The sequence below is a fragment of the Phodopus roborovskii genome, unplaced genomic scaffold (assembly GCF_943737965.1).
Source record: "Phodopus roborovskii unplaced genomic scaffold, PHOROB, whole genome shotgun sequence".
Lineage (NCBI taxonomy): Eukaryota > Metazoa > Chordata > Mammalia > Rodentia > Cricetidae > Phodopus > Phodopus roborovskii.
The window spans coordinates 51,747,318-51,757,950 of NW_026126511.1; the positions used below are offsets into that span (position 1 = coordinate 51,747,318).

At 45.7% G+C, this 10,633-nt stretch overlaps 1 protein-coding gene across 1 annotated transcript; it reads right to left on the reverse strand.

Annotated features, from left to right (window-relative positions):
- Positions 1-8,176: 8,176 nt before the first annotated feature.
- Positions 8,177-10,276, reverse strand: Arl11 (ADP ribosylation factor like GTPase 11). Its single transcript, XM_051195565.1, has one exon. The coding sequence runs from the start codon at positions 9,440-9,442 to the stop codon at positions 8,804-8,806; it is 639 nt and encodes a 212-aa protein (XP_051051522.1). The 5' UTR covers positions 9,443-10,276; the 3' UTR covers positions 8,177-8,803.
- Between the last annotated feature and the right edge of the window lie 357 nt (positions 10,277-10,633).

A 10,633-nucleotide genomic window follows, 5' to 3' on the forward strand; every position in this document is an offset into this window, starting at 1 on the left:
TTCTTTTGAGGAAGTAAGGAAGCATGTGACCTTTCATGTCTGAAAACTGACATTGTTTTGTCATCACAGTGCATTCATAGTTTGATTGGGTATAAAATTGTAGGTTGGAAATAATTCTCTCCATAAGCTGTGTGTATGCGTGCTTTTATTTTAAAGTGACTCACAAGAGAAGCAGACCAGTTGTGTAGAGTTCTACCCTATGGCTTTACCCAACCCCCCTCATGCCATCTCACACAGCCACAGTACAGGTGCCAGAAGTAGGTAATTAACTTCCATGCTTGGTGCTTTTCTGCTCTACAAGCTAGGTTCCACCATTGTCTTCAAAAATTCCATCCTGTTCTTCCAGGATTCTGTGTTGCGTCCCTGTTGAGTCCTCTAATCTAGGTTGGATTTTCAGTCTTTCTCTGTTTCTCACATTATAAAGAATGTTGTTGAGTTTGTCTGAGGCTTTCCTCAGAGGTAGAGTGAGTCATGGAGTTGGGGTGAGGACATTGCAGGGGTAGTATGCCTTTCTCCATGCATCAAATCAGGGGCCATGAACCCACTGGACTTGTTACCGGAGTGAATGAGAATTCCTGGATAGAAGTTGTGTTTACAAAGGCCAACTGACTGATTAAAACCCCTGTGATGTGGACAGGGTGGCATGTTGCAGGTCCAGAACCTAACTATAATTTCTTTTGGGCCATTCCTCACCCTGCTCTGTATTAGATTTAGCATCCCATGACTAACAGATAAGGCCAAACCTAATACCTGAGAAACAGACAAAGACCTTTAGAATGAAAACAAAAACCTTAGTTTCCCACCGATTGAAGAGCTAAGAGTGTTGTCAAACAGAACCCAAGGCTATTACAGTTTCCCCAGCTTGCTATAACCCACCTACTTGATGTACCCATCAATGCGTTTGAAAACTGTCCTGATTTATGGTTTTGTTTGGTTATCATAAAAAGCTCATGAAATCACTGCCTTACTGGATCATGGCATTTTTGGGAGACTGAAATCTGTTTTTGCATCATGGTCACTCATATCTGGCTCCAGAATAAACCATGTCTTTCATTTCTTTCAGGCAAGATCTGGCTTTTTAGTTGATGCTGTGATGCATTTTCCCACTAAAACACCGTGACAGTGCAAGACAGTGCAGAGAAAAACACTCTGACAGTGCAAGATAGTGCAGAGATTCCTCCATCTTGCATTCTTGCTGAGACCACTTTAGGTTCTAGAGTTTTATCTCCTTGATGGAGAGCCCTGTGGAAAACTACCCAACTCTATTCTAGGAACCTGAGGTCAAGATGCCCCAGCTGACTTCCCTTAGTTTCTGTTAAACTGCTTGCTTGAGCAAAGTCTCCCCCTGCACCTGCAGAGCTAGATACCAGGATATGGCTTTGGCCTTTAAAAATCCTTTACCTTAAGCACTTGAGTCCCAAATACCTGAGTGTAATCCCAGCTGTTTAGAATAAGGACTTTCAATTGACTATAAACTATGTCTGAGTGGTCATCTCTGGTGGGCTCCCCATAACAACATTTTTTGTTTTGTTTTGTTTGTTTTTGAGGTGGGCCTCATGTAGCCCAAGCTAGCCTCAAACTTGCTATGAGGCCCAGGGTGGTCTTTGAACTCCTATCGTTCACACCTCCTCCTCCCAAATGGTGAGATTTTAGGAGTGCACCGCCATATCTGGCTTAATGATTTCTGCGAACAGTAGGTATTATTAAACAGACTTTGAGGTTGTACAAATATCCGGTTTATCTACAGACTTTCACCATATAACTTAAGCATCCACTGATGAAGCTTTCCAGCAGCAGTTATCACCAGGGTATTCTAGGGCAACTTTCTGTTTCCCTCCTTCCTTTTACACTTATGAATTGTCATTCTCTTGTAAGGTAAAGCTGTGCCTTCCCCTTCATGGACTTATCCATTCAGTTATTGACACACCAGCATTGACTCAGAATCTACCTGCCTTTTATTTACGGATTGTCACATAGGCTTGCTGTTTACATTGTCCCTACAATCTTGAAGGCCTTCTTATATCACTTTTGATAACACTGGAGTTCAGAGTTACTGTTTATGGAGAAGTTTGGTGTCACTTTGATGCTTGCATACTTTTTCTTTTTTCTGTATGAAAAATGGAAGATGGGAAAGGGGGAAGTACTTTGTGAACTCTGTGGATATAGCCAGGGATTATCATCTGGAGACTTTCAAATGGCAGTGTTGACCTGGTCAGCATCTCAGTCCTGGTGTGGGGCACATGTGCTTTCTGTCACACACTAGAGCTCAGTGAGAAAGGTCCCGGCAGCCTCTGGTCAGTTCACGAACTTCCTCTCACGTCTCCGTTTCTTATGTGCATCCCCTGTACTCACTCATCTGGGCAAGGCCACCAGAGGAGAAACAACAGCAACAGAGGGGCAGCTGCTGTCAGAGTGAAATGAGAGGATGGGCCGAGGTGCTCTCCATCCAGACTCCACCGGCTCTGGCTTTGACCACACTTTGGTCCTTCCTGCGGCAAGTCCTAAGACATCCTGATTTAGGAGCCTAAGTCCTGTGTCACATGAGAGTGTGATCTCTGGAGACGTGCTCCTGAAGCTCAAATGATGTGTGTGACACACTCAAGTTGCTGAACATCTCTGCCCTGGCTCTAAACCCGGGTAGAAACTTCTCACATGTGCCCACATTAGAGGGGTTAATGCTGCTTCCCCTGAGACTGGTGTGTGCTGCAGAGGAAGCCTGCTGAGCCTCATGTACCCACAGTGTCCACACCTGGGACATCTGAGTGTGTTGGCTTTTTGCCCTGTGAACTGTTTCCACATGCCATGGTTCATCTCAAACCTGTGATTCTCTCTTCTGCTTTTTGGCTTTTATGAAATACTTCTTTTCTTTTCTTCCAATTGTCTTTTCTTTTCCTTCTTTTAATTCCCTCATTGCCTGCCTGATGAGGTTTGGGGAGACCATACAATCAAGTGTGTATGCATGTCACTACTTAGGCTAATAACACAATAATGTTCCTTCTTCAGCTTCTCTGAAGAAACCCTACCCCTGCCCCAGTATTAGGCATTAATAACTATGTGCTTGTCCTACCAGAGGCATGGCAGCCACAGAATCCGATCTGGTGTTATCTACATGCTCATTGCAAAGGGCCAGAGGAGGATCTGCAAGAGACTGACCCTGAGGTCCTCCCAAAGCTGCTTAGTCATCCCTGGCTTATAGGAAACCAGGCCCAAGTTGAGGCCACACACTTGTGTAAGAGCCTTGTGACCTAGCTGTGACTGAACAAACAACCAACAGATTCCCTCCAGCGACCATCATCTGACTGCCCTGAAGAATTTGACCCTCTCGTGCCTAACAGGAGGGGTTTGTGGTGTGCCCCTTCTTTTGCCTCCTGGGTCAAAAAGGAAGACAGAAAGAACAGGGAGGTAAGAGGGTCTGAGAAGGCAAAGATCTGGTTTGCCCTTCAGGCTGACTCAGAGTCTAGAAACTTCAACACAACTGATAAAGCAAAAATTGCCTTCAGAGACAATGTGTCATTCCCTAATGATACCCCAAACAAAGATGCTAAAACTGACAAATGCTGGCTGCACATCAAGCCTGAGGCCAGCTTGAGCTACACAAGATTCTGTTTAAAACAAAACAGAACAAAATAAAACAAAACACCCTCTGCTTACATAGGGCTGAAGTGTTTGGAACCTTGAGTTTTCTGGAATTAACACTCCTCTCTCCTCCCCACATCTTCCAATATGCCTCATCAGGTCACAATGCCATGCCAATGGAGGGGGGGGAACTGTGAGTAGGAATCACTGAAAAAAGCTGTCTACAAAGACTAATTGGCTGAGTACAACTGCATTGATGTCGGCATCTTGGAATGTTGCAGTTCTAGAGCCTAATGATCTTGGGGTGTCTTTAGCCCCCCTAAAGATCTATTTATTGCCTTCCTTTGTATATGATCCAAAATCTGCTATGATAAATCCTTTGGAATGTAAAACAACCTTGCCTTAGTTTGCTGCTACTGTGATAAAACCATGACCAAAAGCAGTTTGGGGAGGAAAGAGTTTATTTGGCTTACATGTTAAGTCCTTTGAGCCAAGTCGAGAATTTGAGGGTTAGGGTTACAGGTCTGGCAGCTCACAATGGCCTGTGACTTCAGCTCCAGGGAATCTGAAGCCTCCTTGGGGTCTTCATGAGGAACTGTTCACATGTCACACACACACACACACACACACACACACACACACACACACACACACACACACACACTTCATGTAATTTTTTTTTAAAGTCTTAAAAAAAAAAAAAAAAAGTACAGGTTGAGCCAGGTTGTGGCAGTGCATGCCTTTAATCCCAGCACTGGAGAGGCAAAGGCAGGTGAATCTCTGTGAGTTTGAGGCCAGTCTGGTTTACAGAGAGAGTTCCAGGACAGCCAGGGCTACACAGAGAAACTGTCTCGAAAAGCCAAACCAACCAAACAAACAAAAACAATACAGGTTGATGAGATGAATGTATTATCTCATTTCTCACTAGAACCTTCTTGGTTGCCTTCTGTTGGCATTTCCATGAGGCAGTTGCTGAGAAATGGGCTAAGTACCCTGCCTGAGGCCCCTCGTTGGTGGGGAGTGGAGTTCTTTCTGATGGACTTCAAGCCCAGAGCAACACAGTTCCCGGCATTTAGACAGCACTGATGTAGCTAGAAGACGGGTTGCAGCTTCCTTTTGGTGGCGATTCTATCAGATTTCTCATAGACCAGAAACATTGCTACTTTGTTTCTTTATGTTATTCATTCCTGCTCTCAATTAAGTCAACACCACAGCACCTGGAACGGAAGTTTGTGGAATCCCAAAATGGGTAAAACTTTTGAAGCACTGTGATGTCAAGTTAATAAACGAGAAACCATTTACAACCACAAAGGCTCTTCTTATTTGAGCAATTGAAAGGGCTTCTGTGAGACCTGGTTTGTTCGGGCTTATGATTTCATACCTGGAACAACCTGCAAAAATGTCAGACTGGGAGAGGGGAGGGTTTGTTAGCAGGACTTAGCTTGAGAGCTGAGGCAGAATTTAAAAGTTTTTTATTTATTATATTACATTCTGACCACAGTTTCCCCTCCCTCCTCTCCTCTAAGTCCTTCCCCTCATCTCCCCTGTCCTTTGGATCCTCTTCCTTTCTCTTCAGAAAAGGGTGGGCCTCCCAGGGATATAGACCAAACATGGCATATCAAGTTGCAATAAGACGAGGCACAGCCCCTCATCTGAAGTCTGGATGAAGCACCCAGGAGGAGGAAAATGGTCCTGAAAGGAGGCAAAAGAGTCAGAGACACCCAACTCCCACTGTTAGGAGTCCCACAGGAACACCAAGCTACACAACTGCAACATAAATGCAGAGGCCCTAGGTCAGAACCCTATAGGCTCTGATTGTTGGTGTCTGTGAGCCCCTTTGAGCCCAAGACAGTTGATTCTGTGAACTGTTTTTTTGTGGTGTCTTTTGGCCCCACTGGCTCATACAATCCTTCCCTGTCCTCTTCAGCAGGATTCCATGAGCTCTGTTTAATGTTTGACTGTGGGTCTCTGCGTCTGCTCCCACCAGTTACTGTATGAAGTCTCTAAAAGGGGTTTTTGTGCTGGCTGGTGGTGGCACATGCCTTTAATCCCAGCACTGGGGAGGCAGAAGCAGGTGGATCTCTGTGAGTTCAAGGCCACATGATCTATATAAAGCTACACAGAGAAACCCTGTCTGAATTTTTTAAAGATACATTTTTACTGTATATGAGTGTTTGTCTGCATGTATGTATATGTATTATATGTGTGCCTGGTGCCCAAGAGGCCTGAAGAGAGTGTCAGCTCCCCTGGACCTGGAGTTACAGGTGATGGGGAGCCTGCCAATGAGGATGCAGAGTAGCAGCCTTGGGTCCTCTTCAAGAGCAGCAAGCATCTTCCCTGCTGAGCATCTCCCAGCCTTCAGGGAGAATTTTAAAGTGCTCATTCTGTTGCTGCAGAGCCCAAGTCCCTTGATGGTGAAAGTATTAGAGGAGTGGAAGTCAAGACCATTTGGTAAAAATAACACACTCTCCACCCCCTAAAGTTGTGATTTTCTCTGCACTTCTGCAGTTATGAGCCTTATAAAGAGACGCCAGGTCCAGCCTTCACACCCGAGAAAGCTTTCCTTGGCTGAGCTCAGGGTGAGTCTCAAATTCAGTGTTTGTTGCAGTCTTGCTGGTAACACTGACCATGGTCTGTCTTCCTAATTCAGAGCCCTTCAAACCCCACCCCACCCCCTTTCTTCCCCCAGACACTCACTGTGGCCTTGCACCCTTTCCCATGTGAGTGAAAGGAAAAGCTCACAGATCCTGGCATCATTGCCTGGAGGGGAAACATAATGAGAGTAAGGCTCCAGCTGAGCAAGACAGTTTGTTACTTTGAGCAATCATTGGGCTAGGCCCTAGCACACTGCAGGCAGCTGCCCTAGAGTTAGCAAGGGTGGACAGGAAGACACAGCCTTTCCTGTCCTCAAGGCAGTGATGTCAGTCCCCAAGCAAAAGAGCCTGGTGGAAACCATTTGTCACCTAAAGTTCACCTGACTCACCTAGCAAATGAGGTCACCACCTCTGTGAGCTAATGACCTTTATTCACAGAAAAACACACTTATTTCTTCAGGACAGGGATGGTTTGCAGCTGAAACCTACGTCAGGTTCCCTCTCCTCCAAGGAAACTGGTAGTTCCTGGTCTCCCCTGATTACATCCCTATAGCTGAAAGCTCGAAAGCTCCACAAGCTTACCTAGATAGCAAAAAAAAAAAAAAAAAAAAAAAAAAAGATTCATATATATACCAAAGAGATCAAAAAAACGTGACAAGCCTTCTCCAATGAACGTTATATGAAAAATAAGGATAATGAGGGAGTGAGTAGAGTGATGTAGATAGAAGTTTTTGTCCCACCAGCCAACCCCCAAATAACCACACAGAGACTTATTAATTCTAAAAGTTCAGCCAATAGTTTAGGCTTGTTACTAACTAGCTCTTACAACTTAAATTAACCCATATTTCTAATCTACACTCTACCACATTGTGGGAATTTTTTTTTTTTTTTTTTGGTATGGTATGGTATGTTTATCTTGCTTCTCTCCACATCTGGCTGTCGACTCCCAGCCGCCCCCACCCTTCTTCCCAGCATCCTCTCAGTTTGGCTCTCCTGCCTAACCTCTTCCTGCCTAGCTCTTGGTCACTTAGCTCTTTATTCAACCAACGAGACCAGGATCTTCAGATTACAACTTCTGGTCCACAGGTAGCAGGGGTTTGCTGGTTGAGTTTTGTTGCCTTGCTTGTTTCTGCCCTTCCTCAACCTTCTTTCTTTTTCTCCCTTCCTCTCTTTTCCTTCCTCTTTCTTTCTTGGTTTATGTTCCCCTCCCCTTTTCTCAGGGTCTCACTATGTAGACTGTCCCCTTCCCAGGGCTGTGTGGCACCACACCAGGGGATGGTTTGTTTTGTTTTTGTCACAAATTAAGTGCTCCCACTCTCTACATAAAAATCAACTCATCTGATCGGTTTTACTATTATTATTATTATTATTATTATTATTATTATTATTGTTTTACTTTGCAGCCCATGCTGGACTTCAATTCACGGTCCTCCTCATATATCTGACTCACAAACACTGGATTACAGGCACTCACCTTTGATCTTTACACGTCCTGCACCCCAAATCCAATGCTAGAGATTGAACCCCAAACTTTGTGCATGCATTCAAGGCACTAAACTACATCTCAAGCTTGATCAGATTGAAAACATTTTTTAAAAAATATTTACTTATTTGGAGGGTGGGAGACACCTGCTTGTCCTGTGTGTGTGTGTGTGTGTATGTGTGTGTGTGTATGTGTGTGAGTGTGTGTGTGTGCATGTATGTGTGTGAGTGTGTGTATGTGTGTGTGTATGTATGTGAGTGTGTGCATGTATGTATGTGAGTGTGTGTGTGTGCATGTGTGTGTATATGTATGTATGTGAGTATGAGTGTGTGTGTGTGTATGGGCAGGTGCCACAGCATATGTGTGGAAGTCAAAGGACAATTTGTAGGAATTAGTTTTCTCTTCCCATCCCGTGGGTTCTGGGGATCAAACCCAGGTCATTAGGCTTAGCAGCAAGTGCTAAGCCATCTTCCAGCCTTCTCATTTTAAAGGAAATACATGCTACAAAAGCAGAAAAGGGGAGCACAAGTGGAGTTTTATTTTATAATCTTTTTACAACATAGGCTGTAGGACAGAGAAGGGTTAATCAGAGTTGGAGAGCAGGGTGAATTCTGGAAGGTTCCAGGGCCCTGTGACATGCGGCCCAGCCTATTGTACAATTGTAGGGACAGTGACAGTGGCTTGTGCCCAGAGGCCAGCAGGAAGCTTCACTCCTGACCACAGTGATAGGTCTGGGTGACACTCAAATATGGTTTGGAAACTATTTTTACTTGCAAACTTGGTCCACAGGTATTGTGGCCAACTCTGTTGCATCCACACTTGGTGTTCAGCTGTTGTATGAGGCATTTGGAAAATTTCTATATTCCCTCTTTCAAAAAAGAAAAAAAAAAAAAAAAAAAAACAGTTGGTTTTCAGCATAAGTGCCACCAAGAGAAAGTCCTAAGAAGAAAACATCCTGTCCAAGAGTAGAGGGATTTCTAATGTGGTGAACTGGGCTGCAGTTTCTGAAGGGTCAGCTGGCCCTTCCTGTTCATAGAAGCCAGGATAAGCGGTTGTGGTGCGGTTGTGGTGCTGTTGTGGTGCTCAGGGGGTGCGGCTGGCCCTGATCTTGGCCTTGCTGCAGCCTGGAGTTCCAGCCCACTGCATTTCATCAGGATCTCAGCAGATGCAGCAGGCTCTGCAGGGCTTCCTCAAGTCCCTGGCCTGTGAGAGCGCTGCAGGCCCGGAGCTCCCAGCAATTGTCTTGGAACCTTTCCAGGCCCAGCCTATTTCTGATTTCAAGCAACGGAAGAGCATCAGGCGCCTCCTGCTTGTTGGCCAGTACCAAGAAAGGGACGCCCGCCATGTTGGGGTCTCCCAGGACTTCATAGAGCTCAGCCACTGCCTCAGGCAAGCGAGCTTCATCTGTGCTGTCTAGCACATACACAAGGATGTTAGTGCCCTCCAGGTAGTCCTTCCAGGTAGCCCTGAGCTGAGCCTGTCCCCCAATGTCCCAGAGAATCAGTGACACACGCCCAGGAGGTTCAAGAGGCTCTACATTGAAACCAACAGTGGGTAAGGTCTCCACCAGCGGATTCCCTTTCAGTTTGTACAGGATAGTGGTCTTGCCAGCAGAGTCCAGCCCCATCATCACCACCTGAGCTTCTGCCTTGGGACCTCTGGAATTCACAGAGCCCATGGTGGCTTCTGACAATTCAACTGCAGAAAGTCTGGGGACCGCACACCAGCTATTCTTTTTCTGTTTTGTTTTTTCAGAAGAAATGCAAACCCACGCAGACACACTGACCATCTACCCTAGAACAAAACAAGTCATTTCAGGAGGTGAGGAAGTGTGAGTCACCAGCAACTGACCGATCTCTGGCGCTGCAGAAGGTCTGCCTGAAGATACAGACCTGGGCTGCCCCTCCTCAGTGGTTAGAGCAGAGGTGAGAGGAAGCTTCAGTCAGACCCTGTTCAGTAGAGGCGGCAGGAAGGTGTTTTCAATTCAGCAACGTCGGTGGCCTCTGGCCCTTCTGTTTTCCTCCCTAAACCCAGAAGTAGCAGCACACTGCATTGCACACTGCATTCCAGACTGCGTAGGGAAGCCAGGTCACCAAGTGCTAGCTTTTTGGATCTCTTCCCGGAATCAGCACACCGGCCTTTCCCATATCTATTGACAACCACTTGCTGACTCAGGCGAATTTGAGTCAGAGCCAAGACATCTTCTACACCACCTCAAAGGCCTCTAGAATACCCCACATGGTTTTTAAGAAGCCCTAATCTTTAAGGCCTACAAACTGTCTAAAGCTTAGGAAAAACTTGGGGGAGGCAAGCGAAGGGGCACAACACTCCTGGGAGTGTGCATCAAGGCCTTATTGACCCCTGGCAGGGGTAGGAGAGCAAGCATTGGAGTTACCTCTGGTGTGCCTGGACTGTGGCAGGCATCCCTCTGCTAAGGCACTTCTCTGCCATCAAGCTGCTTGCTGTTGGTCGCCACGTCCCAAGAGTGAGGCCTGAAGGAAGTGTAGTGGCTGTTGCAATTTGTCCCTTTTCTGCTTCCTCTCTCAAGTGGTTAGGGAGGAAATCCTCCTATACTGGAGGGTGCCTCACAGACATCTCAGCTCTCCAGTGCTTGGTGGAGCCCAGCCCAGCACCAATTCTCATCCCCAAGATCTGAGGGTATTGCCCAGGGGCAAAGGTGTGCTGCCTTTACTGCTTCCTGTTGTATTTGCCTTGACTCCTGTGACGACCTCGCTGAGAAGTCAGAAACACAGCCTTTTGGCACATGCATCAATGCATTTTTGGTGCCTGGAGGGTCTTTGCTTTGTAAAACTGTGAAGCTTGCAGGAATCAAAATGGAGTCGCTTGTTAAGCCCTAACAAAAAGAAGAGGAAATAGTGAATTAATTAATTATAAGTAAGTAAATAAGTAAATAAAAAACCGCATTTTACATAAGAAAAAAATGCAGTACTTGTAGGAGTCTGGTTTATTTAATTTAATA